Raw genomic sequence first — 26,609 nt, 5'->3', positions numbered from 1 at the left:
CTTCTCCCTATGTGGCGCTGCTCAACCCAGCACAGCCTGTCATGAATGCTAATTCTAGTTAGCATCCGGTGACGAAAGATACCGCTACAAGAGATCTATCCTGCCAATAGCCATCACTGTAAACAATAACTTTTTGAAAATTTTAATTAATGAGTTACAACATTTAATTTCCCTTTGGGATCAATAAAGTAGTTTTGAATTTGAATAAATGGTAAGTTGTTCCTCCGCCATTAGCACATTGACCGGCGCTAAGACCCTACCCCTGGCTCTGATTGGTTGCTTTTCGTCAAGCGCTATGCATTTGTTCAGGCTGCACAGATTGGGTAGAGATTAATCTTTTCACAGATTATGTGTCTCATAACAAACTGTCAAGACAGTAACATATTTTTTCATAAAAGCTACATACTGCACCTTTAAGTATTGACATTGGATAACTACTTTTTACATATTTTATTAACTGTAAAAACAATTCAAACCATATGTCATTTTCACCTCATTGTCTATCACATAAAATCCCAGTGAAACATGTCATAGTTTATGGTTTCCACATGACTAAGGAAGTGTTCACACTGCTGCCAGAAGTGACCCAATTCAGATTTGTTGTTGTTGTTGTTTGTTCGCTTTTTGCCTCAATGCGACCTGAATCTGATCTTTTCATATCTGACACAGGTCAGATTTTTTTCTAATGCGACCCAGGCTACTGGGATATCCGATACGTATCTGAACGGCCAGGCCGACCTGAACGTCACTGATACTCGACCAACGTCACTATTCTGCGCCCTAAATACGAGCAAGCGGGAAGAATAACGACAACAATGGCGGACGATAATGAGGGGTAAGTTATTAATATGCTGGCTGCGGTCGGACAACAACTTTAAAATCGTAAGCTATGCTCCATCATTAGCATCCATGTTTACTTCCGCAAACACCGAGCGTTCCTTCTTCTTCTTCTTTTTATGGCGGTTAGCAAAACACTGAGCGCGCTCTCTATTTGTGACGTTATTGCGCCCTCTGCTGCGCATGCGGGACACTTGGAGGCTGTTCGTAGTTCACACCGGAGTCGCATATATTTGGAAGTGTGAACGACCACGACAAAAAAATAAATAAAAATAAAAAAATAAATCAATTTCGACAAAAAATTGTAATTGGGTCACTTCATGCTGCAGTGTGAATGCAGCCTAAATGTGAAAATGTTCAAGGGATGTGAGCAGTTATGTAATTTTCTGTACTGGAAATAAATGACAGGTAATTTTAAATCAGATGTTAAGTGTTAGTTAGAGCTAATGTCAAAACATTTCTACAAAGGATGTAATTTGCGTCACCGAGTCGTCACGTCTCGGTCCAGGCAGGTCATGACTCAGAATGCATCAAAAGTAGAGTCTTTATTGATGAGTGGGCCAAAAGAACCACCTCAGTTAAACTTTACAGTTACAGAATATCATCTCGCAAAAGAGTGCCAGACGTAAAAATTATGGACCTCACTTTGCCTTTTCCGCATCAACATCTGTACAAGTTGTAATACCCGGTCTGGAACCTATGAAATGCAGTGGAATGCATGCTAGAACAGCAGGCTGTGCAAGTGTCCACATTTAAAAGATCGACTGCACATTAATATCTCTATGCCTAACACACTGAAGGTCAGACATTTGCATTACATGAATCTTAATTTGGAGAAACAATTCAGTGCAGACTGAGCCGGGATCCACACAGCAGCCTGATTTCGCTTTGATTTTTCAAACACACCATGATCCAGACACTCAAATCAGGACATTTATGTTGAAATATAGGAGGGCCTGGTAACATTCGAGTTTCCTTCATGGCGCGTCTTCTTTTGCGTTGTATTCTGGTGAAAGCATACAGTAACAGTACAGTACTTTAAAACATTCCCAAGACCATCATTTGCTAATAAATATACATTTGCTATTTTTTTTAAAACTGATGTAATATACGTACATCGTTCAAGTCATTAAATCCTATGCCCTGTTTGTAATATACAAGTGCCCCTTTTTTAATCTTATCCCCCGATATTTCACATTTTTAGCACATTAGCATAAAAAAAAAAATCAAACCACATTTTCAGTTGCAGAAATTCATTTAAAGGATAAATTTCCATATGATGGCAGCTGAATTTTGCAGGACTTAGACAACAAAGTGTGGCTGCCTTCATTTTGACTCAGTATTACTGAAACCTATTGTATCAACATTTCTCCTGTCAGTCTCGTTCTGCCTTTCTCTCCCTTTTTGCTCACACACACACACACGCACACACACACACACCCACACCCACACACACACACACACCCACACACCCCCACACACACAAATGCTATAGAAAAACACACAAGCAGGAATGTACATTCCTGTACAGTCTATACAATAAGAAATCAAGTCATATTTCAAAATAGTGTCATCTGCTTTAACATGTATTGTTTACAAATAAAGCAAAACAGGCAATTTTTTTTTTCATTATATGATACAAAGAAACCTGACACGCCCTAAGTCCAAAAAAATCAAGCATGTTTGGGGGGCTTCTGCGTTCACAACAGCTATTTAAATGTATCCAAGGGTATCGGGTCCGCTTAATATTCTGCAGTCTTCTTTGAATTACATGAAAAGGCGTCCAGAGGGGTCTGTCGCTCCATTCAGACCCCTTTGAGTTCTTTGATGTGTTTCAGAGTTAGCATCACTCTGATCAACACTTTCTATTCACAGTCCACGGCACATTTCTTCAAGGGGCGTTTTTATCCGTTTAGGGCCTTATGTGACACAAACTGGTTCTCTGCGCCGTGTCCGTCTGAAATAAGGCAACGTTATTTTGAAAATGGCATCTGTCACACCTAATTGGAGTGGTGATTGTTGTGATCTTTCCAAGCTATCGTTCATACATCAGAAGTACACATCGCCAAAAGTGTTGCCAGGGGTTTCCTAGCACCCCTGTTCGGACCGTTTTCACCTCACGGGACATTCTTCAAAACAATCCTGAATTTGGTAGCAAAACCTTGATCTTGTTGTGCAAAACAACAAATCAGACACCAACACTTAAGAGGAAGTGCACTAAATCCCCTCTGCTCTCTCTAAATCTGAAACCTGGACCCTAATTTCCTCTCACATGATGCAGTAGGCCTCATCCTGGGGCAGATGTTGTTTAGTCCTCCAGTAGGTGGGGAGGTGGGCTCGCAGCACTTTTCTCAGGTCCTCATTGAGCAGGAGACAGAAGATGGGGTTGACGCCGGCCTGGGCAAAGCTCATCCACACCGTGATGGAGAGGTACCTGTGAGGGATGGTGCAGGACTGGACGAACACCCTCCAGAAGCAGGCCACGATGTATGGCGCCCAGAGGACGAGGAAAAGCAGGGTGATGGTGTAGAACATCCTGCCCAGCCTGCGCTCTGACCGGACCTCCTCCATCCCAAGCAGCCGCCGGTGCTGATTGTGTAAATTCTGCCTGATGCCCAACAGAGTCGGGGGCATGGGGCCGCGACCGAACCCCGCGATCCAGTTGGCTGCAGCTTGGCCTGTCGCTCCGGGACCGTGAAAGGTCCAGTTCTGGCTGATAGCCGGCACCAGTTGGACCTGGTTTCATCTTGCGGTGCCTGTACTCAAAGAGCAGGAGCTTGGCGTAGAATCCGTGAGTGGCCAGGACGACCACAGCCAGCATCAGCATGAAGCCAAGGGTGTCGTTGTTCTTCAGGTGACGGTGTTCAAAAATGCACTGGTCTTCATCACGGATGAACTCGTAAGTTCCCACGTTGAAGACGGGAGGGAACGCCATGGCGACGGCCAAGGTCCACACCATGCAGATGATGGCGGCGCAGGTCCAGATGGTCATGCGTTTGGCATAGAAGCGGTGGTGGGCGATGGCGAGGTATCGAGTGACAGCCACACAAAACAGCATGAAGGCAGCGTGAAAGCAAAACAGAACAGACATGAAAGCCACAACTTTGCAACTCAATTTGCTGTAAGGCCAGTCCGAGCTGTTGTGGACGGAAACCAGCACAAAGGGGAAGCAAGCGGCGGAGCGGACCGCATCGGCCAGGCACAGGTCCAGGAGAAAGAAGTAGGGGGCCTTGTGGAGTGTCCTGTCTCGCAGCACCAGCATGGACACCAAGAGGTTGCCCACGAGGCTGACACAGATGATCAGCCCCAAGAAGACCAGCTTAAAGTAGGCAGACACATCTGTGGCAGAGAGACCCCCACTGCTGCCATCACTGCTGCCATCACTGCTGCTGCTACTGCTGCCACCTTTGCCCGGTCCGCTCTGGGAAGCCAGCACGGCCAGTAAACTGCCAGGGCCATCGATGGCGAAGCTCTGGTTCGACATTCTATCACCTTCTGAGAGAGCCTGCCTGATCCGGGCCCTTGAGAAAACAGCTATTATCCTCCTGCCGCCGCCGTCGTCGTCGTCTCCCCTTGGTCTCTACAAGGAGAGGCCGAGCGGATCTTTCCTACACGACAGAATCATCTCTCTTCTTTGTCCACGGCTTCAGCGCCTGAGAACAGAGACACACATTTCCGAGGTTTAAACTAAAAGGAAAACAAGATGTCTGACCTGCGTGTTGGTGAACTCAGTGGCTACAAAACACACAAGTGTCGTGTTGGACGACACGGCTCTAAAATCTCTGCCTTCCTGTTTCCCTAACGCTGGGATCAGATCAGCAGCTCTACAGCATGCCAGCTCCTTGGCTCTCTCAGTAATTACCTAGCCCGTTGCTAAGATACTACAGCTCACATACTTTGTGCAAGTGTGGGTGTTTGAGTGAATGCATGGGGGTGTACAGGGATGGAGGGCGGGTGGAAACGATGGGGTTGGGGGGTGGAGCAGACACAGCATAACCAACCCTGGACATGTCCAACAAACAGAGATGTTGTAAATGAGCAAAAGGACATTTTATGCTTTCCCCTGCGCTCCGCCGTTTGTGTGCAGAGGAGCAGAATCTGTAGCATTCGTGGCAGAGAGCAAATATGGGGATGTAGCAGCAGAGCAGGAGCAGCCATTTGGGTTTTTTTCTTTGACTCTGCGTCTGTGTGAAGTGTGCTACCTCACTCAACAGGAGGCGATAAAGTGATGGTGATAAAACAATGACAATTAAACAAGCCAAATCTGAACCAATTTGGCCATTTTATATATTTATATATCCATATATTTATATCTACATATATAAATATTATGGGCGGAGATGATAACAATGCACAGGGACACTGGTTTGGGTGGGCCTTGTCAATGTAGGCCACGAACATTACATTTATTCCCTCCAGCTCTATCTTTAAACAAAATTTGAAAGCAAATAATTTCACCTGATTAAATGGCTGCCAGTCCAGCTAGGCCTGAAACACAGGGTGGAGTGAAAAACAAATGAACAGGTGTCAAAATCACCTCTGCTGGGTGTTTTTTCTCCTCCTTTTTTTTATATGTGCATGTTTGAAACGGAGAACAGACATGAATGATAACCTACCTTTCATTCCCTCATTGTATTTTTTGTCTTCTCTTAAAAAGCACGCACCAAAAAAATAAAAAAAAGATCCCAGTCGCTTTGTTTCACTGCTCGTCAAATCGAGAGAAAGACACATAATAAAGCTTCATGCCTCTTGATGTGCTCAACAACACCTGTTATGCATAAATCCATCCGAAAGAGCGACATGGAATAAACATGAGACGCTGTCGAAAACCAATAGTAATAATCAACAGCTGATCGAGCAATCCAGAATGAGGGGGATGTGTTTAAAATAGTAATAATAATAATAAAAAAATCCACCGCCACCCTTTTACAGGGGCAGAGAGGGAGGGAGGAGATGGAGGGATGTGTTCAATTGAATATCATCCGAGAAAACAGATTTTATGTTGCATCACGTCGATGGGATGGCATCTGTTTTTCTCTGATCATATATTTCCAATTGATGTCAGAATCTCGACGCTTAGAATAACCCACCCACCATCGCTGGGGAGGGGGAAAAAATCGCGGATCCCCGAAATAAAACGTCTTGGTGTGCACAATGGCTAGTGGCAGCAGGACAATTAGTCCACCCAGACAACAGCCTCGATACGCCTCGGTTTCCCATCTTTCGGTCAAAAAAAAAAAAGAATTAAAATAAACAAAACAAAAAGCGATGCATCTGCCCCTGAATTGTCGGTATGTAGTCTTTGTTTTTGCTGCCGTAGCGAAGGTGGGCTACATCTTACTGGTCCATAATAAAAGCCTCCATGACAGATGGAATATATGAGGAAAAACCGAAGCCAAAAAAAAATCCAGCCGAGGTATATTTATATATAAATATATTTAAAAACAACGCGAGGACTGAACCTCGAAGACGCTGCGCTTCGACATCACCTTTAGGATTTCATCAAATAACGTAAAAAAAAAAGCGAAGGAAAAGAGCGAAGCCAGGATCAGGCGAATTATTCCTGAATAATCCCAATTATGGCTGCTAGCGAGGAGCCAGCTCGCACATTCGCGGAAAGCGTCGGTTTTATTCGGAGGGAGAGAGAGAGAAAAAGAGAGAGAGAGAGAGAGAGAGAGAGAGAGAGAGAGAGAGAGAGAGAGAGAGAGAGGAGAGAGAGAGAGAGAGAGAGAGAGATAGAGGAGGAAGAGGAGAGGAGGAGGAGGGAGAGACAGGAGGAGGAGGCGGACCTGCTGTGCGGTGTTGGGGGCCACGACTTAAAAAGCCTCTCAGGGATCCGGGGAGGTTGAGGCTGTTTTCTACCGCATGGACACAGAGAGGAGCTCCAGCTCCGACACGAACCGGGCCGGATGGACGCGCCGCACAGGCCGTCAATAACACGGCATGTACTGGGAACATGGAGGAGGAGCGGCACGTTCAGCCAGACATGTCTGGGATTAACATCTGAAAGTTTCTAGAAAAAATAAAATTTATGAGATTAACATCTGAAAGTTTCTAGAAAAAATAAAATTTATGAGATTAACATCTGAAAGTTTCTAGAAAAAATAGAAAATTTATGAGATTAACATCTGAAAGTTTCTAGAAAAAATAGAAAATTTATGAGATTAACATCTGAAAGTTTCTAGAAAAAAATCTTGCAAATTTCTCAGCTTGTAATGTTGAAAATGTTCTAGAAAAATCTCTTATATTTTCTAGAAAAAGAACCATGGAAATTTCCAAGTGTGAAAAGACAACAATTTACTAGAACAAAAAAATCTAAAATTCTCTAGGAAGATGTTTGGAAATTTCTGAGCTTGAAAAGTGAAATGTCTCTGAAAAGTCTCTGAAATTTTCTAGAAAAAAAAGCCTGGAAATTTCCAAGTGTGAAATGTCAAAAATTAGCTTGACAAAAAATCGGAATATTTGAGATTAATCAAAGAAATTTTCTAGAAAAAACACTGAAATTTCTAAATTTGAAAAGTAGAAAATTTCCAAAAAAAAAAAAAAAAAACCCTGAAATTTTTTGCTTTATCTCAGAAATTTTCTGGAAAATAAAACGTGAAAATTTCTGATTTTGATCATTAAAAAATTTACTAGAAAAAATCAGAAAGTTTTAGAATAATCTCAGAAATTTTCTAGAAAGAATTAGGAAATTTCTGAGTTTGAAAAGTCAAAAATTTGCTAGAAAAAAAGTCTGAAAGTTTTTTCTAAAAAATTCTGAGATTATTCTAAAAATTTCTGAGTTTAATGCCATAAATGAAGTTCTCCTTTTTTCCATAATATGCCGTTGAGGTAGAAAAAGACTCTGGTGAAGAAAAAAGTGGTTCCCATTTAGGAAACTATGATTCCAGGTATGTTTTTGATAAGGGAAAACATTATAACATGAAATAAAGCTGAAAAAAGTAGATTTTGTTTTATTTAGTTGTTTAATTGTTTTATTGATGTTTGTATTGAATATCTGTGAACTGGACTGATTAGATTTTTCTAGGACTCTCCTCTTCTCGTCCTTTTCTTGAAATAAACCTTTTTATTTTGTGACGTTTAAGGCGACAGACCTGCCCAGAATGCTACATAATTATATAATTCTGTACTGTTATTAGGTTCGTTTTATTCATTGCCTTCGTCAAGGTCAGCTGATTTCTCTAATTCCCAGACTTTAAGAAAAAATTATTTTATTGCCTCAAAACTAAACTCTTTATTTCTGGTCTGTTGGTGGTTCAGATTGCAGCAGCTTTATGCACGCATCCTCTCGCCCTGCTTGTTTTATAAAGAGTTTTAATGTCTTATTTTTAATTTTTCAGTCAGTAAATGGTTAACACGATTTTACCTGTCAGGTCATCTGACTTTGTTCACACCTTGAGGAAGAAAGTAGGACGTTTCTTCGATCTGCTCTCTACTTCCAGTCTGCAAATGTTTGAAGAGTTTAATGCATGTTGGACTCAGAATGGTTTAAAATAAAAAAATAAATAAAACATTAAAGAAAAAGCATGCAATAACCTGTATTTTGTATAAGTGATTTCCTTAGAAACTTGTTTTGAGACACCAAACGACGGCATTACGTCTTTACAAAAACGTTTGTATAGATAATTTTTATGTGAAAGGCCAACACAAAAGTGGCAAACAATTGTAGAAAGAAAATTACACATAATTCAAAACATCCTGTCATGATTGTTATTGTCAATAATGAAATAAACCAACTCTGACACTTGAAAATAAAGAAGAAAAACAGATTTAACTGTGAGTTAGTCAGGCCAAACATCTAAAAATAATAATGTTGTGTGAAAGTGTTACTTAGATTTCAGTTGTCTAGATTCACTGTTACTGTATTCACTGTTCATAAAGTTTATCCATGATATTATTCTGAAGTCAATTTAAATTCTGCTTAAACTTTTACTACTTTTCCAAAAATAATCTCTTCTGATTTTTCTGCAAAAGTCTGAAAAAAGTGGACTAGTAAATAATTTTATTTAAAACCAAACGCATAAACACTAGTGTAATCCAAAGAATAGTAAAGAACAGATTAAATTAGCTGTAATTCGGAACAAACTAACTCTGCCACACTTGAAAATAAAGAGGAAAAACAGATTTAACTGTGAATTAGTCTTGCCAAACATCAAAAAATAATAATTTTGTGTCAAAATGTAACATAGATTTCAATTATCTAGATTGTTTTTAATTAAATTATTTGTTGAGCATATACTGCTGATATCTTTCTGAAGCTGAAGCAGCAATTTAAATGCTGCACTTCTTTTTGAAAATGAATCTGGTGATTTTTCTGTGAAAGTCTGAAAAAGTGAAGATAGTTAATAATTTTATTTAAAGGCCAAACACACACACACACGCGCACACCCACACGCACACACACCAACACACGCCAATAATCCAAAGAATGGATTAAATTAGCATCATTAACTGACTGAAACACAAAAAACAAAATAAACAAGAGGACAATTAAAGCCCTTTAGCATCAGTTGTTTTTTTTTATCATCTGAAGCCGTCCATGACATTTCAGATTATAATCCTGGTTTGTTTTTCAGCCTTCATATCCGTCTCTCAGCTTACAAAGCCTGAGGCGCTGCAGGATACTGTGACTTCAATGCAATGTGTGACCTTTGGCTTTCTTCTGCAGCTCATGTTGCAGTTTGTGTTCAGGAAACGCAGCGCGCTCTGCAGACGCTGGCGTTATTTTAAAAGTGACTCCGGTCTATTCCGCTCTGCACAACAACGCCACGTCTCTGCATTAAGCTAAACAAACATATTTTGGAAAACAGATGAAGACAATAAGGTCAGACAAGAGGGGATTGGATCAGGTTTAATTTTGGGACGTTGCAAAAACGTTCACCACTTCAAAACATTTGACTTTGTGCTTAAATTCATTTGTGAGGTTCACAAAACAGAGTTGTACAGTTTGGTGCAACAACATCGAGAGTTTACTGGCATGAATCAACAGGAATTCCCGTCATCGATATCACTTCTAATTCCAATTTTTTCCTTAAGCTGACATTATTTACTAGTGACTGAGGCAAAGTCATTTTCATGCACTTTGAAAACAAAACTATTTCAAGACTGAAAATGTAATACTCCACAACTTAAAATAAAAAAAAGCACGCGTCGCCAACGACATGTGGACCATTTTAAAACGTAACTTTCTGGCAGCTGGTTGCTGCCATCTTGATATTCTGGATGCATTAGAGACCATATTTAGAAAAGACGGAGGAGTGTCGTTATCCCTCGTTTGAGTCACTGCCAGGTGTAAAGCTTTGCCTGCATAAGCACTCAGAAGAGTTCTCCCATGAGATTAAAATGTAAAAATATATTCTCAATTTATTGCACCATTACACCCAAAGGCTTCAGCATTCGCTCAACCTCTAACTGTGTCAAAAAAGTTCAGGTAAAGAGACAAACTAGCACCAGTTAGAGGCAAATCACAAGCTTTTATATTTATGCTGGATGCTGGGTCCATTAGCTTTAGCAGCTGGCATGCTGTGATGCACATTGAGTGGCTAGTTCTTGTTACATTTACCTCAGACGTCAGAGGTTTGGTCTAAATATCAGCCAACTTGACCTTGTTGCAGTTGGAAAACCAGTCAAGCTAAATAAAATTAGCGATGTAAGATAATAATGTATTTCTCATTCAAAACATGAAACTGGATGTTCAATAACAGACATTGTGTGAGATACAAAACAATTTATTACAGCAGCAGTTTCTGAACACATGGCAGCCATTTTGGATTCCTAACTGGGGAGCAAAAAGTTGCCGGCTAACGCAAAAATGAGCTGTGGTGCATAGTCACACCTCTTTGGAAAACATTTGGCAAAATATCTGCTAAAAATAAAGTGAATTATGTGAGATTTCCATATTTGTTTGATTAGCTGCTTTGGTCAGAGACTAAATATTGTTAGCATAAAAAGGTAACAATCCTGCATTTTTCTTGCCTTTTCTACACTTGAACCTTGCAGAAATATGAACTTATGAAAGGAAGGTGTGCAACTCTTTGTGTTTAATGAAATTAAACCTTTCATAAATGCAGATAAACAGTTTTTAAGTGAAGCTGTTGCTGTTTTTTAAATGCATGGCGGCCATTTTGGAACTTTCCAAGTTGAAATTTGAACTCGACTTTACAATTTTAAGGGATGCTATGGTTTATTTTCATACTTCCCAGTTCAAATGGGAAACACTGATGAATGGAGCAACAACACCAATTAGTTTTTCTGTATCTGGGAACATAATTCACAAAAAGCATAAATAAACACATCATTTAAAGTAAAAATTGTACTTCTTACCTCCAAGTTACTTTACCTGGGACTATAATTCAGACAAAAACTATTTCTAGAGCAGATTAATCAAGTTTACCTGTTTTTTATATGAAATTGCCTATTTTCACGATTATAGAAGTTGCCTTCTTCTTGCCTGAACAAAATATACTGCTCAAAAAAATAAAGGGAACACTTTAAGTGTTAAACACCTGTTTAAGTGTTCCCTTTATTTTTTTGAGCAGTGTATATTTCTCTTTGGAAACTATATCGGAGGCTTTTATTGTATTTTTATTTTTACAAATACAATTTTAGGAATTCAGTTAACTGGATCAACTTGAGAACAGCCACTCTTAAAATAGTAAATATGTGCTTTAAAACTGGAAACTATTAAGAAAAGAAACATTTTCTAGAAGAATGAGGACATCAGAATATGTTAGTAATTTATTGACTTAATAAAATCAACAGCAAGCCATAAATAGATCAAAAACTGTGGATTCATCAGTTGGATGTTTTTCTGACAAAATAAACAGTCTTACTAAGATCCATTTTTAATGTAATTCTGAAACGCATAAGGAAATAATAATAATAACACTTTAGAAGGTGCTGTTTTTTTAAGAGTGAACGTTCTCTACAAAAGATGTTTCATAGATAAAACAGAAATCAATAAGAGACTTTAAGGCACTTTCTCACTGGCGTCACTTTTAATTTTACTGGCTATATTCATCTTTTAATACCTGAACCTGTGCTACACACAATGAGTGCAATAAAAAGTGCATCTTAACACTAACTGGCCTATATCACATGATACACTATTAATATTTTCACACAACAAGAAAAGATAATTCATCGATTGTCTACAGAAAACAATTGTGCTTTCCTTTTGCTATTCTGCTACATACATGACTTAAGTCTGCAAAAGTCTTCATTCCCCATTAGATTTTCCATATTTTGGTTAAATTAAAGTGACAAACTTCAACATATTTTGATCTAAATAAAGTAGTTCATGAAATCATGCATTGTTTTATTATTTTCAAACGAGAATCTGAAAATGAATCTAAGCAAAACAGATGAAACTCAGATTTGAAGGAAATCTCAGTTTTTGAGTCTTGCAACAAATCCGTAAGTGGATTTAGCCAAGACATGAATTTGCTCTGATCATTTGATCTCTGGCTCTATGTTCAGGTGGAAGGTCAACTCTGCCCTGATCTGAAGTATTTCACAGCTTCCTGCAGATTTCCTCACGGTATTTAGCTTCATCCGTCTCCTCTTTAGCTCTGACTAGCTCCTCTGCATCTCTGCATGAATCCACTTTACCGTAATCCACTACTTCGTGTTGATCCATCACATAAAATCCCAAAGAAATAGTTTGAAGTTTGCACTGTAGTTGTAGCACACACTGCAAAAACATTCAATCTCACACTAGAAATAAGAAAAACCAAGTAACTTTTTAGCAAGAAATTTGAGTCAATAATTCCTTAATATTGATGAAAAAGTTTTAGCTTGTATAACATGTGAAAGTTTTGTTATAAATGAAATAATTTGCAGGATTATTTACCTAAAATAAGCTCTTATATCTTGATTGTAAGTTAGTTTTGTCTCATTTCAAGTGTACTAAAATAGAAACTAGGTCAGAAATATTTGGTAAGATTTTGTGTTTTTGCAGCGTAACAAAATGTGAAACAGCTGAACGGGGATAAACACTTTTATGAGCCTCTGTATGTCTGAATTTTGCACCAAATCAGAGAGAGATGTGAGCGTTATTGAACTCATTGGCTTCTTTGTGGAATCATTAAAAGGCACTTCGCTTGACAGCAGATCAGACTGAACCTTTGGAGCAAATCCAGAAGAACCAGAAGCAGCCGAAGTGCATCACTAGTGTAGCGGAAAACTTTAAATGTGTCCGTTTGATTTCCTTTACTCAGCTCAAGCATGCAGACGAGTTTCTAAATAAAGTGTAAGAAACAGGCTCAAATAGATGTTTGGTATCATTGTACCCCGTATACGGGCCTGTTTCTCTTCTGATTTTCTTTTGTTCTTCATCTCATACTTGTGCGTGTGTGTGTAAATAACTGTGTGAAACACTTACATCGGGTTTCTGCTTCTCTGACCAGAGTCTTTGAACGCTTCAAATAAAGATATAAAGACAAAGATGGCTCCTTCTCCGGTTTATTGAGCAGCTTCTCTACCCTCTGCTAACGAGTTTCCACCACACCAGAGAGAGGGAAACACCCAGCAAGAAGATGTATGGCTTTAGATCGATGCTGTAGTCTTCGTCTTCAGACATCAGGCCTAGTGGATCGTCGAATGAGGCAGAGTAAGGAGCGGCGTCTTGGCTCGGCTCAGCGGCGTTCGCTGAGGGTCTACCTTCATCCTCCTCTTCCAAAGATGCACGAGTCTCAGCTGCAGGTCTTCTGTCTGCCTGACGTTCTGCAGATTTTGTGGACATTTCTAAAAGCCTTTCTTGTTGGCTGAATTGTACAAGGACCTCTTCCATCAGACTGGAACAGGAGACACACTCAGCAGCCATGCGCTTGTCTCCTGCTGCTGACAGAGGACAGAAGCGAGGAAGAGTTTCCACTCTGTCAGCCTGAGACTCGTTTGATCTCTGTTCGGGTTCTTGAGATGAAGGACGTGAGGGAGACGGCGACGCAGCGGGACGGCTGTGCACATACTGCTCTGGTGTTTCTTTCTCGCGCACCCGGTGGAGTAAATGCGAAGGCTGAGACTTATCTGGTTTGAGTGCAAAGGCAGAATTGGACTGAAGGTCGGGTTCGGAGGATGCTGAAGGTGCAGCGGGTGTGGACAGTGTGGACAGTGTGGACAGTGTGGCGCCGGTAGATAGTGGCCTGTGTTGAGATGTGGCGGAGGGACCTGGACTGATGAACGGGTTTCTGTTAAAGCAAACGAAGAAAAAACAATGAAAGCTCACAGCAGAGAAATGATTTGAAATCAACAGAAAAGCATTTTAAAACACACCAATGCTTTTCATAAACTTCATGCTGACAGTGTGACGGTGAAGACGAAAAGACATAAAAAGTGCAGGTGAGAAAAGGTCAGTTATCCAAATAGTAAATAGTAGGACCTCTTGTTAAAATGAATTAAAAATCAATCCATTTTATAAAAATATAAACATTAGTTTTATGTTTGCCTTTCATTTACTAAAAAACTGAACAGATCGAAATACAACCTCTAGAAAGATGTTTATGATCATTTTTACGTACAGCCCTATAAAAAAACATCCAATGACAGATTGTTTTTAACAACACCGAAAGTTATAAAAATAAACGTTTAAATTGAATGAGAGAAATTTTTAAAATATTTTTGTTACATTTTAAGGAAACATCACACATTTGCTCCACTTATATTAGCTATTATTATACAACTCTGACACCAGAACGACACATGGGCGTAAACCAAATACAGCATTCATGTAAACTACATTTTTTTTAGTGTTTAAATATATTTTTGGGATAAAACCGGCAATTATTATACGATTATTTTCTTCTTTCTGCTGCCTTTCATTTTATTGATATGTATATTTTTTCTATTGTATATAATTGTTTTGTTTCTAATGAAATGAATAAATTTCATAACTAACTACATTTTTTTCTAGACATTGACTAAAAAGTAAAAAGAAAAACTTTAAATCACCAGTTGTCAGGCAGGTATGAAATGTCTTGGCTGGTAAAAATTACCACATGGTTGATATACGACTAAAACTCCAAAGTTACAACATTGCAAACCTGTAATTTTACCCAGAACACAGAAAAACACAACAAAAATGTATTTGTTATTGTTGTGATTTGTAGCAAACAAAGCAATAGTAGGGAAACACCAAATCGGTATCTGTGTCACAAACAGTTTACAAATAATCCCAATTTCTCGTCACCAAAACATCAATTTGACGATGAAGCAGTCTTGAATCTTGACGGGTCTAAACCAACTAAAGTTGGATGGTATCGGGCCGTAAAAGACAGAAAATGTCAAACAGATTAGAAGGTTGTTAAGGAGAAAAATAAACCACAAAGTTCAGAAGTGTGAAATGTTCTAAAGTCTAAAAACAATTTCCACTTCCAACTCAAATTTCTGTAAATTAGGATTCTATGATTCATAAATACTCCCAACTATTCAAGGTTCAGGTTGAATTGAAGTCACTTTATAGTAACAACCACTGCTAAATCAATTAAACAGTCGCAAAAAAACAAAGCAATAAGAAAAAAGATCCTCCAGTTATGGCTGGACAATAAATCAATAACAATATATATCGTGATAGACACTCTTAAAATATCAACAGATAATACATATGACAGAATATTCAATAATTTTATTGAACTCTGATCCAGGACCGCACAGCATTCTGGGAGATGTAGGCAGAGGAAGGACTAGCTGCTCAACCTCTAGCAGCTAGCTAAGCAAAGTTGGTGGCATGAACTAACTCACTCACTCTTTGGTTACCTAGCAACTCACTCATTCTTTGGTTACCTAGCAACAACCTGCTGAGTAACTGGCCCAGCGGCCGTTACCAGTTGCCTCTTAACTGATTAAAACTACAGAAGTTAAAACTGTGGATAAAATGGAGAAAGGTCGCACCACCAGTTAAGTAGTATTTTAGATATTTAAAACAAAAACAAAACTAATCAATATTTATTGATATAGACTGATATGAAACGCTTATCCAGTGCTACATTTTTTCAACCATATTGTCCAGCCCCACCTTCAGGACAACCAACCTCTTCAAATGGTTATATTAGAAAAAAACTAGCATCAAGTCATGATATAATGCAGAAAACATGCATGTGGATACTGAGTGAAGTGACAAACACAACGGACGCAATCAGATCCGTTCTTTAAACAAGGTGACATAAAGTTTATTGTTAGTTTATTTCTGAAAAAAATGCCTTACTCTATAATCTCAGTTTTAAGTTTTTTAGTTCCGTCTATGGTCATTATTCTGCAAAGACACAGACAGACATATTGCAAACGCCAAAAACCCCAAAGAGCATGCAACATGAAACGAATAGAAAACAATAGAAAACGTGCTGCAGGCGTGAGAAGTGAGACATTACCTAAGTTGTCGCTGACGCTTCAATGAGCTGTGAACAATATAAACAACCAAACCAGAGATGATATGTTTCTTAAAGTTGAACTGAAATGTTTTAGATCCATGATTCTAACTAATAAAGTGAATGGCTTTATCTTATTACTTGTAAAGTATGAATTTGTAATCTACTGCATGATCCGTTGTACTTTTGCGTTGAGTTAATTTCTTCTTCTCTTCCTTTTATCCTTACCTCCACATCGATCTCAGGATGAATGATGACTGGACACGCAGCTGATGGCCTGACTAGTTCTGCTGTTAAACTCTCTGGTTCCTCTGTTGATGTGAAACAGAAGAAATAAACTCAAAGATTAGAGATGAAAACAGGAAAAAGCAATACCAGGGTTTAGACAGGACTCCCAGAGTTGAACTTGCTACTTTTTACTACCTTTTTTACTACCTCTACAATATTTTTACTACCAACACAAAATCAAAGAAATTTCGCGCCGATTTTCTCAATTTTGGGAGAGCGATGATCGGTCGATATTTACGTGAAGCCAATCTCATTCTCTGATCTTTTCTACTTCAGCAAAGATCTAAAAATCTGCCACTTTCCTCTCCTGCTCCGCAGTGAGAGGTTTGACTGATAGACCGGTCCACCAGGTCATATCTGCAAGCTTGTAGTTTTCAATAGTGACCCCACTGTTACCGACTCAGAGACTTTCTTTCTATATTTAGCGACATTTCAATAAAAAAAATGGCACTAGCTAAAACTGAAATCGGCAGGTCAAACTTTTTATAGATTGATAATCTATGATTTGCGAGAAAGCTGCAATCGGTGCACTGACTCATGTAAGATGACGGCTCATGTAAACTTTATCCCACTTACTGTGACTTTATCTTGACCAAAACATTACATGTTAAAAACAGAAAGCACTATTTTTTGTGCTTGTCCTAAATCCACAACACTTAGGATATTTGTTGTTTTTTTTTAAAGAATATCGGTAAAATGCAATGGCATTCCAATTTCACAAGCTGATGTTTTATTCTCAATAGAATATTAGTTTGCTACTAATTGTCAACACCAGGACAACTCGATAACAAGGTTCAAGGTTTTTATATTTTACAGGTCATTAAAAAGTTTAAATAAACAAATGTCCATGTGAAATTCAGTGTTTCGGTGACCAACTCTGTCAGATCGTTGTTACAATTAGAGCAGCGGTTTAAATTAGCTAATCAACCACCGCTGTGTTCAGATGATCATTTTATAATCCCAAAATAAACATCAAGCCTGAAAACATGAAACTCTTAAGGACTAGATGTGTTGCCCTTTGTGTGGGAAACGTTTATGGTTCGGGCTTTTTGCTTCCGAAGCATGAGGAAACGCAACAAGCCCCATAGCTTAACAGTAGAGCAGCTCTGGTGTCGGAGTTTGAGTTCAGCTGGCTGTTCAGGTTCAAAGTTGTTGTGCTACCGTTTTCTTTAAGGTCTCCGTGTTATTTCGTTTTATTACTTTTGCATGCTTCTTGTTAAGAGCTCAAATAGGGCAATGTTTACAGCAGTGTGTACAGACACATCAGTTGCTCGGCTGTCTGGCTCTGGTCTGCTCTCTCGTTCCCGTACATTCGCTCTTTCAGGCTGATTACAGAAGTGATTCCATGGAAATGACACAGGAACGGCTCCTTTATTTACCATCCGTCTCCCCCAGGTAGTTTTAGGCTGCAGAAGTTGATCCCGAGTGAAGTGAAGGCTGCAAACTTTGCTGTGCGGCGTTAGCTTTAATTGGTAGCAACGAATATTTACAAGCCACCGTCTTCTTAATTCAGGATCGTTTGGAAATCCGTGAAAACTTAAAAGCCCATTATATTAGGAAGACAACAATGTTCACGGTATTGCTTTATTTGCGTCTGAAATATGACTTTGTCTTTTCTAGCTGTCATGGTAACTCAAAGCGGAAACAAGAAAGCCGCATTTCGCTCATACGGATGTGACGTCAGCGCCGTACGTGCAAAGAGCCCATGGCAGTGAAATTTTCACTTGTGACTATGTTCACACTGCAATCTGTTTTTAGTGGTGCAGTTGGTGTTATTTAACTTACTGTAGCTGCTGCGGTGTTCAGAGCAGCTCAGCTCTGAGCTTTAGGCCCTGTTTACATGACAATGATCCAACGAAAATGGATTTTTTGTTCCATTTCTGTTAACACATTTACATGAAGACATTCTAATTACAATCTTTGGCCCTGTTTACACAACAACCTCTGGTGAAAAAGGAAGAATTTTGCTGCCTGTCTGCAGCTCCCGTCCGTCGCTGGTAAAACCTTTAGCTCGTAGCTGAGCTTGAGTTTGAAGTTACATCGCTTCGTCTGGCACCAAAAAACAAAACGGGATCTGCTCCACGGTGGAGCCTCAACCCGCGCAGGAATCCGCTGCTGATGAATGGTGGATGTTCCGGTCGGTCTGATTTGATCACCGTCCCATTCCAGGTCAAATTTAGATTTTTTTCCTGCATACTTTACAAAACGCCTTTCGGTCATTCCTAGTCTTTGAATCTCTGATCACCGAGCCAAAGTTGTGAAAACTTAGATTTTCCCATGGCGAAGCGCAAAATGACTAGCTGGTCTCAACACGTTAGGCAGTTCCAACACAACGCATGAGCACAGCAGCTTGGTGTCTATCAGTGACAGCTCAGGTCCTGCCAGTACGGTAATTATAATTTCTTATACAGATTTTAGTAAAACGAACTTAAAACAATAAGTGAGCATCAATGGAAAATTTTAAATATTTTGAAGGGATGATGAAAAATTTACTACTTTTTACTACCTTTAGTTACTTCTTACCTTTTACTGGCCTTAATTTGAGCTAATTTAATTTGCTACATTTTACTACCATACGGAAACCCTGAATGCTATAAAAACATCAAATGAAGAAAAGCATGTGAGAATAATACAAAGTTATATATAACATAGCATAAATCACTTTCAACATTTATGTAGCAACATATTTTAAAAATTTGTTCAATAAATAAGATGACGAAGCAACAATTTGTGTGGATATTTATTCAGTACCTTCTCCTTCCTCCTGATCTTCCTCTGATGTCAGGCTGCAAGAAAAGAAAGCACATAATGTTGAGCAATTTTTAAACATTTTCTCAGTTGTGGTGAAAATGAATAATGATAAAATAAAACATACATACAAAACGCATATAACCCTATAAATTTTGAGGACGATTAACTTTCCTATTACTGTGGTTGCATAATAGATTAAACTTCCTACAGATTAAATTTTGCTAAGTAAACATTAGAATATATTTAGTAAAAGTGCTAATTAAGAATCAGGAACCAAATGAATGAGGTGGAAACATGATGATCAAGATTTACCAAAACAGAGAGATTCTGATATTATTTAGATTTAGAACATTTTTTAAATACAATATTAGACTTGCATAAAAATGGAAATAAACAAATAATTTGATTCTTTTAAGAAAATAAACATTTCATTGCCTAAAATGCCAAAACGTGACATTTCTTTAGTGAATTTTAACTCTGTGAATATAGAAAAATTACATTTAAAGAGTTTTGGGTAAAACATATTGACAGGCAAAAGTGTTTTTATCGTAAATGTGTGTATATATATATACTTTTGAATATGGAGAGAACTAAAATGTTTTTTGACTTAGTACACTAATATGTTTCTTTTTTTCTCCTTTTGTCCCTTCATTTCTTATCTACGTGTTGTCATTTCATCCCTTCCTATCTAAAAATAAGTCATGGACTTGAACCATTGTGTGATCATTTATTTTTCTTAGCAATTAGGTTTTTTAAAAAATAATTATAACATTCAATTTACCTTTGGGATAAAGCAATTGAATTATGGCAATAAATAGTTTTAAAAGACCCAAATCTCATGTAAAATCTTTATTACATTCTGAAAACCATGCCTTATGCCCCAATTTTCATGCATTTAGGTTCTGAATCAGGTTTGGGTCAACCGATCCTGAAATATGACTGATTAGGAACCTCTAACCAACCTCTTGATGATAAATGTTATATATTTGAATCGTAAAGCCGCATTTCTTTACAGAAGAATAGGCAAATTTGAGATATAATCTGATATAATCCAGGCCACATATGGTAAAAAACAGCATGAATGTTTGCCAATATGTCTCACAATACGTGCTGTTTAGTGGAACACAAAATGTTTTAAATATTTGTAAGGGGGTTTTTGAGAAACTGCTGAACCTGCTGGTTGTTAAATGCCAGAAATGAATGTATGGAGAGCAGTCGCTGACGGAGCTAAATAAAAAAGAACACTTTGAAATAGGAATGTTGTCCAAGGGTTTTCAAACGACGGGGCAACGCCGCGCTGCCAAGAGCCCGAGCTAAGCATGCCAAAAGCTGAAGACGTGTGACACGCATGTGACAAGAGCTGGAGAAGCTTCTTGTGTTTTATTCCATGGTCTGCCTTCTATGATTTAAAAATATGAGCCATACAATATATGACCAAGATTTATGTGAAACTATGATTTATGCAATTCAATAAATCATTTCAATACTTTTAAACTGATTTAATTACAGAATCAAACTTATTGTTGAAGATTTCTGACTTTTAGAATAATGTAATTTGAGTTTTACCGGCTTGGTTACAAAGTTTAACGTTGCATTTCCAGAGTATGTCCGAGTTAAGACGAATGTCTGGTCTGTCCCTTGACCCTGAGCATGACATTGAAGGAAAAAATAGCTTGCTGAAGCCATGAGGGCAGGTGTGTGTGAAATTGATTTATATCACATTTATATATATCTGTTAGCTAAGTTTGAATGTTTCATTCTTTTACTCTAGAGAAATAAAAATCAGACAAATTCAGGATTACCTAAATATTTTAGGTAATTTCATAAATTATGCATTCATCAATTATCTTAATCTGTATTGGATAAACCATCAGAAACTATCGCCAAGCAGCTGCAGAAGTGAAAATGTACATGATGGCTATCAGTTTATGAACTGTTTGATCCTCTTTATGTGTCGCTAAGACGATGAGGGACTTTACCACAGCAAGATCTACCATCTATCATGATGTTACAATAAATATGAGGATTATTTGGCTTTGATAGACTGCAGCCTCTTAATTACATGTGGGGCAATTCCTCTGAAATTGCTCAACTCCCTTATGAGTCATAGAAAAGGTCAGAGTTAAATTTTAGTGTGAGGGGAAACGCCAGGACTGAAAACGACCCCTGCCCTTTTCCTATTTTCATCGCGTCACACACCACGCGGGCCACTGGCATTCAGCACAGGGTGTGAGCTTTCCGAAAAATCTCTTCCCGGGCAAGTGGAAAAAACTGAAACAGAAATAAGAAATTCAAAGAAACATGCCTTTCGTGTTGTCTGAATATACGTCACAATTTGGATTCGGGTTCCTCCGTGGCAAAGTGTCGATCACTGAGGTGAATGCTCGTTTTAGCCAGAAAGGCTCAAAGGGTATTAGTAAGGAGATACTGCTCTGTAGCTGCTGCCCCTGTGTCTGTGTTGCAGGGATCGCTCTATGTAGGAGCTAATACTGACCTGTAATGTTTCCTTGAACAGGTTGGGATAGATCCAACACATTCATTACATTACAGATAGTGGTCAGTTCTGCCTATTTTCAGCTGTTTTGGGGCGTCTTGTCACTTTAAATCCAAATAAGCTGCCTCTAGCCACGCCCTCCTCAACTCAACATTTACAATGGCATATAAATGTAACTATGCAATCAAAGATCTTTGAAAAGCAGAAGTAGAGCCTTCTACACAACCAACAAGAATGCAGCAAGTAGTTTCTGAATGGTAAGTCAACAACAAAACACTTGTCTTTTCTAGGAGCCATTGTACAGCACCAAACGTACTATAGCTCCGCTTGGGTTGCTAGGTAACAATGCAGTGCCCATCAATTGTGATTCAACAATTGAGATGTTTTGGAAATGGCTCGTTTTCCAGACACGAAAAAGACATTAAATTTTTGCAAAAAAAAAAAAAGCTGGATGTCTTTTTAAGCACTTGGGTTGTTTTTAGAAGCAAATGGAAGAATAAAAACATGCAAAATGTGAAGTTTGCAGCATAGGTCCCCTTTAAAAAATTTTCAATTCGGTTTTTCAAAGGTTTTAAATGAGAGACAGACACAGTAACTTTTACTTGTGAAGTTGAAGGAAAAAATCCCATTGTTTTTAAAGAACCTAAAAAATATATTATCTATTTGTATTCAGAAATAACCCACCTTAATAAAATCCAATGCAAACATCTGTCATCAAAAGTCACCTAGTAGATAAACAGAGTTCACAGTGTGTATTTTAATTTTAGCATAGATACAAATATACATGTGCTGGAATGACCTATTCAAAGTTCAGAACAAAATCTACTTGAGGATCTTTGGCAACACTTGAAAATTGCTGCTAGCAGATGCTTCTCATTCACACTGACAATATTCACATTTAAAAATACTTTACTAATCCCAAAGGGAAACTAAATCTGGGCTGTTTTGTAAAGCAGAATGGGGGAAATGTATTTAAACCTCTAGATTTAGCATAATCCCAAAGATTTGCAGCTGTAATTAATCAAATACTGATTCTGGGCGGCTTAATAACAAAAGTCCACTTTTGAGATTTTTCTTAGTTAAAAAAGTTTAAAAACTATGTTTCTCTATTCTTCAACTGCACAAATGTCCTCTACACTGTGTTGGCCTAATCAGACACATGTCAATAAAATATTTTTAAGTTTTGGTTTGTTGTTGGTAGAATATGGAAAAAGTTAAAGGGTTGAATACTTTTGGAAGGCATCGAGTTCCTAAATATAGCTATTTTCTGAAATCAGCTCAGTTGTCCTGTTGGCATCAATGACAAAAAAAGCGGACGGCGGACAAAAGGCTCTTAAGCCGATTTAAGTTTGACCAACAGTGAACTCTGAACTGTTCAATTCACAGATCTCTGAAGCAAAGCCTAGATCAAATCATCAGGGGTCTTCCATTTGTACTTTAATTTTAACAGAAAAAAAGTGTTTTATTTATTGAGAATGACAACAGTATTAAGTAGACATTAAAAGATTTACTTTGTTTATTTATATATATTAAAATGTAAGATTTAAGAAGAATTATCAGGTTTATTTTATAAAAGTGCAACTGATAATCTAAATGGTTTGATTGTTGTGTTTATATAGTTACAATTTGATTCTACAAGTTTAATATTTTATTTGTGTTTGAGTTTGGTTTGTTCACGTCTCAGCAAATAATAACCAGTTATTGATTATTGCTTTTAAGCTCAGACAGTTAAACATGTCCTCCTCTCTCATATTCCACCAAATATGTGTTGAATGCTGTTATTGGTGATGTTCTTAAGAGGAAGCAAACTCTGCTCAAGGCCCCATACAACATACAGCCCTGGTGTAATACTGAGTTCCAGTTTTACCTGGAACTGGGAAAATCCAACTTCCCAGTCAGGAAAATCAACTGGGAAACTGGGAGCAACTCTGACTACCCCCACTTACAACTTGTGAGGTGGACTTCTCGTTTCAATATGACCGCTCTTTGCACCAATAGTAGTAAGATGTGGTGGAAAAATGTTTATTTTACTAGACACACATGGCAATGTGAGTCAATGTGATTGCCAGGGCCGACCCAAACCTTTGCGGGGCCCGATGCAGATTTTTATTTGGGGCTCCCCCATACCAACAGATCAACACCAGATGCTTCATTATCCCTAGGCTAGTTTAAATTTGTAACATACCTATTATTAGCATTATTTGTGATTACCTTACATCGTACCGGCTTTAATAAGGCTATTTATTTTAACCTAACAGGAGTAGCAAACTTTTAAATATATTGGATTTTGAAATGCAAAGTGATATTTAAGTGTGCCACATTATTTTAACTATGTGAAAGTAACATCTGCAGATAAACACAGAATTTACAGCAAACAAGTTGTTTCACATCTTATATTTACCTAACACTAGGAAGAGATTAACCTATTATTTGTGCACCACCTATGTTTTTTTATATGATTTTTTAAGGTTTTATTGGCTCTAGTGGCCTTTATCTGATAGTTAATTGACAGGAAAGTTGGTAATGAGAGACGGGGCAAGACCTGCGACGGTCGCGTCAAGGACTAAGGCCTCCATACATGGGTTGTGCTTAACCCCTGTGCCACCACAGCACACCCCGCGTACCAACCATGTTAACTGTGTTAAACTATTGTTTTTTCATGATTGTTTTGTTTAATCATACTTTTTGCTGACATATTGGTGTCACCGTAATGAAACTCTGACGTCTTAACTACAAAACTGTTATCTCGTGTCTGATGTCAAACCCAGTTCTGAGTTCCCACTAACTAACTGGAACACAACATTTAAGCTGAGTATGTAACTTTTAGGAGGGTCTTAGCGCTGTCAATCACCCTCTGTGTGGTGATGCTCATTCTCCCCTCTTGCTTCCACCTTTGCTCTCTGCTACACAGCGGCTAGCAGAGTCTGTTGTGAATGCTTAGGCTAAACAGTTTTCCTGTAAGTTGTTTCTCCACCATTAACACATGAGAGTATATGACATTGATTGACAGTACTAAGACCCTCCTCCTGGCTGTGATTGGTTGTTTTTGGTTAGGAGTGGTGCATTTCTTCAGATGGCAAAAGTAGCTCAGGGAGGAGGTGGAGGAGATTGATCTTTTCATGGATTATCTTTGTTCATAACGACATGGTGACAGTTTTAACCAATATACTAAAAAAACCATATATTTTATAAAGTCACACACTGCAGCTTTAAAACGGATGACTTTCAGGCACATAAAACAGCTACCTGTAGACTTTCGGACTCTTCAGGATGCTTCTTTTTTGTGCCATATCAGTGCTGGTCTGGGCTGTATCATCTTCATAGGACAAAAGCAGCGTCACAGCGTAATTCCTGGAAAAGTTATTGGCCCAGTAATCACCAACCGAGGTTTCATAGCGCACGACAAACTCAATGCGTGAGCCGTGCGTGGTGTACGGTGGTGCAAAAGACAGCTTAAAGGAGAACTGATCAGTGTTGTCGACGTTAGATCCAAACACGTACTCTGCAGGGTGATCAAAGTAAGTGCCCCAGCTGTCCATGGTTGATCTGATGTACACCGCTTTGTGGAAGGAGATGTTCAGGACTCGAATTACTCCACTGAATGCAAGCGGCTCGTCCTCTAATGGGGATATCCGTTCAACTTCCACTTTGTTGGAGCGCACAGCCTGTAGCAGGACGCCGCCGCTGGGAACGTGGAACTCCGGGTGCACTCGATAGGTCGGCTCCCGCTCTGCTTTGCGGTATTTCGCCTCCTCCTCCTGCCACTTTTCGGTGTCTTCCTCGTCCGAGTCGAAGGCTACGAATTCGCGCACATCCACCAGATCTCCACCTGTTGTGTCGGCGAACGAGACCCGCTTTCCTGCAGAGAGCGCCTGGTGGATCCGCATGTACTCGGCTGTCTCGTCGAAGATGGACGCGCCCCGCTTTCTGGGCACCGGGGAACACCTGGGGATGAACCGGACATCATCGGTGTCATCATCGTCCTCATCATCCTCCTCATCGTCGTTTTTCTCAGCGGCGTCCGTGCGTGAATGACCCTCCGCCTCTCCGGCCGACTTGCTGGTTTTAATCGTTTTGAAAAGGCCCTCTTGGCTTGGTATGGTTAAGAAAGACATATCTGCAGAAGAGTGCATATGTCGCCTTCAAATTACACACTTGCAAGTACTCATGGTTTGAGGAGTGTGGATCCAGCGTATCTGCGTTACGCACGGAGAAGCCCCTCCGTCTTGACAACGCGTGTGACGTTAAATGTCACCCGTGAAAAACCTGGCTTTCCAGTCCTTGTGACAGACTATCCCCTGGCTAAGATGCCTTTATGCGGCGCTGCTTGGCAGCTCTTCTGAAAGCAGCAGCCTCTAATATTAGTGCTGGTTCCTTTGACGTGACCCAAATGTGTTTTTTTTTTTAAACTGGTGTAATCCTACTGCACCCAATGCCTCTACTCAGTCCGGGCTGACTGGACGCCCTCTAATGGAGACAGTGGGTAAAGAAATCACTCTTGACACATTTACTCAGTTCAGCCTTTGAATGAACTGATGAATAAATAAAACAATAAACTAAATAAAAACTAAAAAAAAAAAAAAAACTCTACGGAGATATATAAAAAAGTGCGAATATTAAATAGGAAATATCTCAGGCTTTCAGTGATTTGTTTTGTTAGGATTTGTGCAATTTGATTTATCAGCATTTTGGTGTTAACATTCGCCTTCTGCACTGATCAAAAACGAAATAATAATAATAATAATAATAATAATAATAATAATTAATAACTAAGCAAAATTCAATAAAATCTACCTGACAAAAATTAATTTGATTTTATATAACTGAAAATAGATTATACCTGTTCCTCTTTCAAAGCATTAATATAAATTTTATATTGA

The 26,609-nt window shown here is 38.8% G+C and overlaps 2 protein-coding genes across 3 annotated transcripts; both read right to left on the bottom strand.

The window, feature by feature from the left end:
* Positions 1 to 1,363: 1,363 nt before the first annotated feature.
* gpr173 (G protein-coupled receptor 173) lies at positions 1,364 to 6,500 on the bottom strand. The gene is given in 3 exon segments (XM_032590436.1): positions 1,364 to 3,573; positions 3,575 to 4,490; positions 5,454 to 6,500. Coding segments are annotated over 2 exon segments (1,215 nt in total). The 5' UTR covers positions 4,322 to 4,490; positions 5,454 to 6,500; the 3' UTR covers positions 1,364 to 3,105.
* Positions 6,501 to 9,672: 3,172 nt separating this feature from the next.
* LOC116737198 (protein phosphatase 1 regulatory subunit 3A) lies at positions 9,673 to 26,494 on the bottom strand. Of its 2 annotated transcripts, XM_032590323.1 has the most exons (5): positions 24,976 to 26,494; positions 19,236 to 19,270; positions 16,425 to 16,507; positions 16,200 to 16,226; positions 13,866 to 14,024 (listed from the first exon to the last, which is right to left on the bottom strand). In XM_032590323.1, the coding sequence occupies exons 1-4, from the start codon at positions 25,860 to 25,862 to the stop codon at positions 16,200 to 16,202; spliced, it is 1,032 nt and encodes a 343-aa protein (XP_032446214.1). In that variant the 5' UTR covers positions 25,863 to 26,494; the 3' UTR covers positions 13,866 to 14,024. The 2 variants fall into 2 exon arrangements, with proteins under 2 accessions (XP_032446146.1, XP_032446214.1); XM_032590255.1 differs by lacking the exon at positions 16,200 to 16,226 and having other exon boundaries at positions 9,673 to 14,024.
* Positions 26,495 to 26,609: the final 115 nt, after the last annotated feature.

Source organism: Xiphophorus hellerii, chromosome 1 (genome assembly GCF_003331165.1).
Source record: "Xiphophorus hellerii strain 12219 chromosome 1, Xiphophorus_hellerii-4.1, whole genome shotgun sequence".
Taxonomy (NCBI): domain Eukaryota; kingdom Metazoa; phylum Chordata; class Actinopteri; order Cyprinodontiformes; family Poeciliidae; genus Xiphophorus; species Xiphophorus hellerii.
Note: the sequence above shows the minus strand (reverse complement) of the source record. Positions and strands in the feature narration are given on the sequence as shown.

Coding starts and splice junctions, on each gene's coding strand:
- LOC116737198 (XM_032590255.1), bottom strand. CDS start 25,862: ATGCACTCTTCTGCAGATATGTCTTTCTTAACCATACCAAGCCAAGAG. Junction 16,508..19,235: donor AGATCAGGAGGAAGGAGAAG/GTACTGAATAAA, acceptor TCACATCAACAG/AGGAACCAGAGAGTTTAACA. Junction 14,025..16,424: donor ATCCTGAGATCGATGTGGAG/GTAAGGATAAAA, acceptor TTGCTTTAACAG/AAACCCGTTCATCAGTCCAG.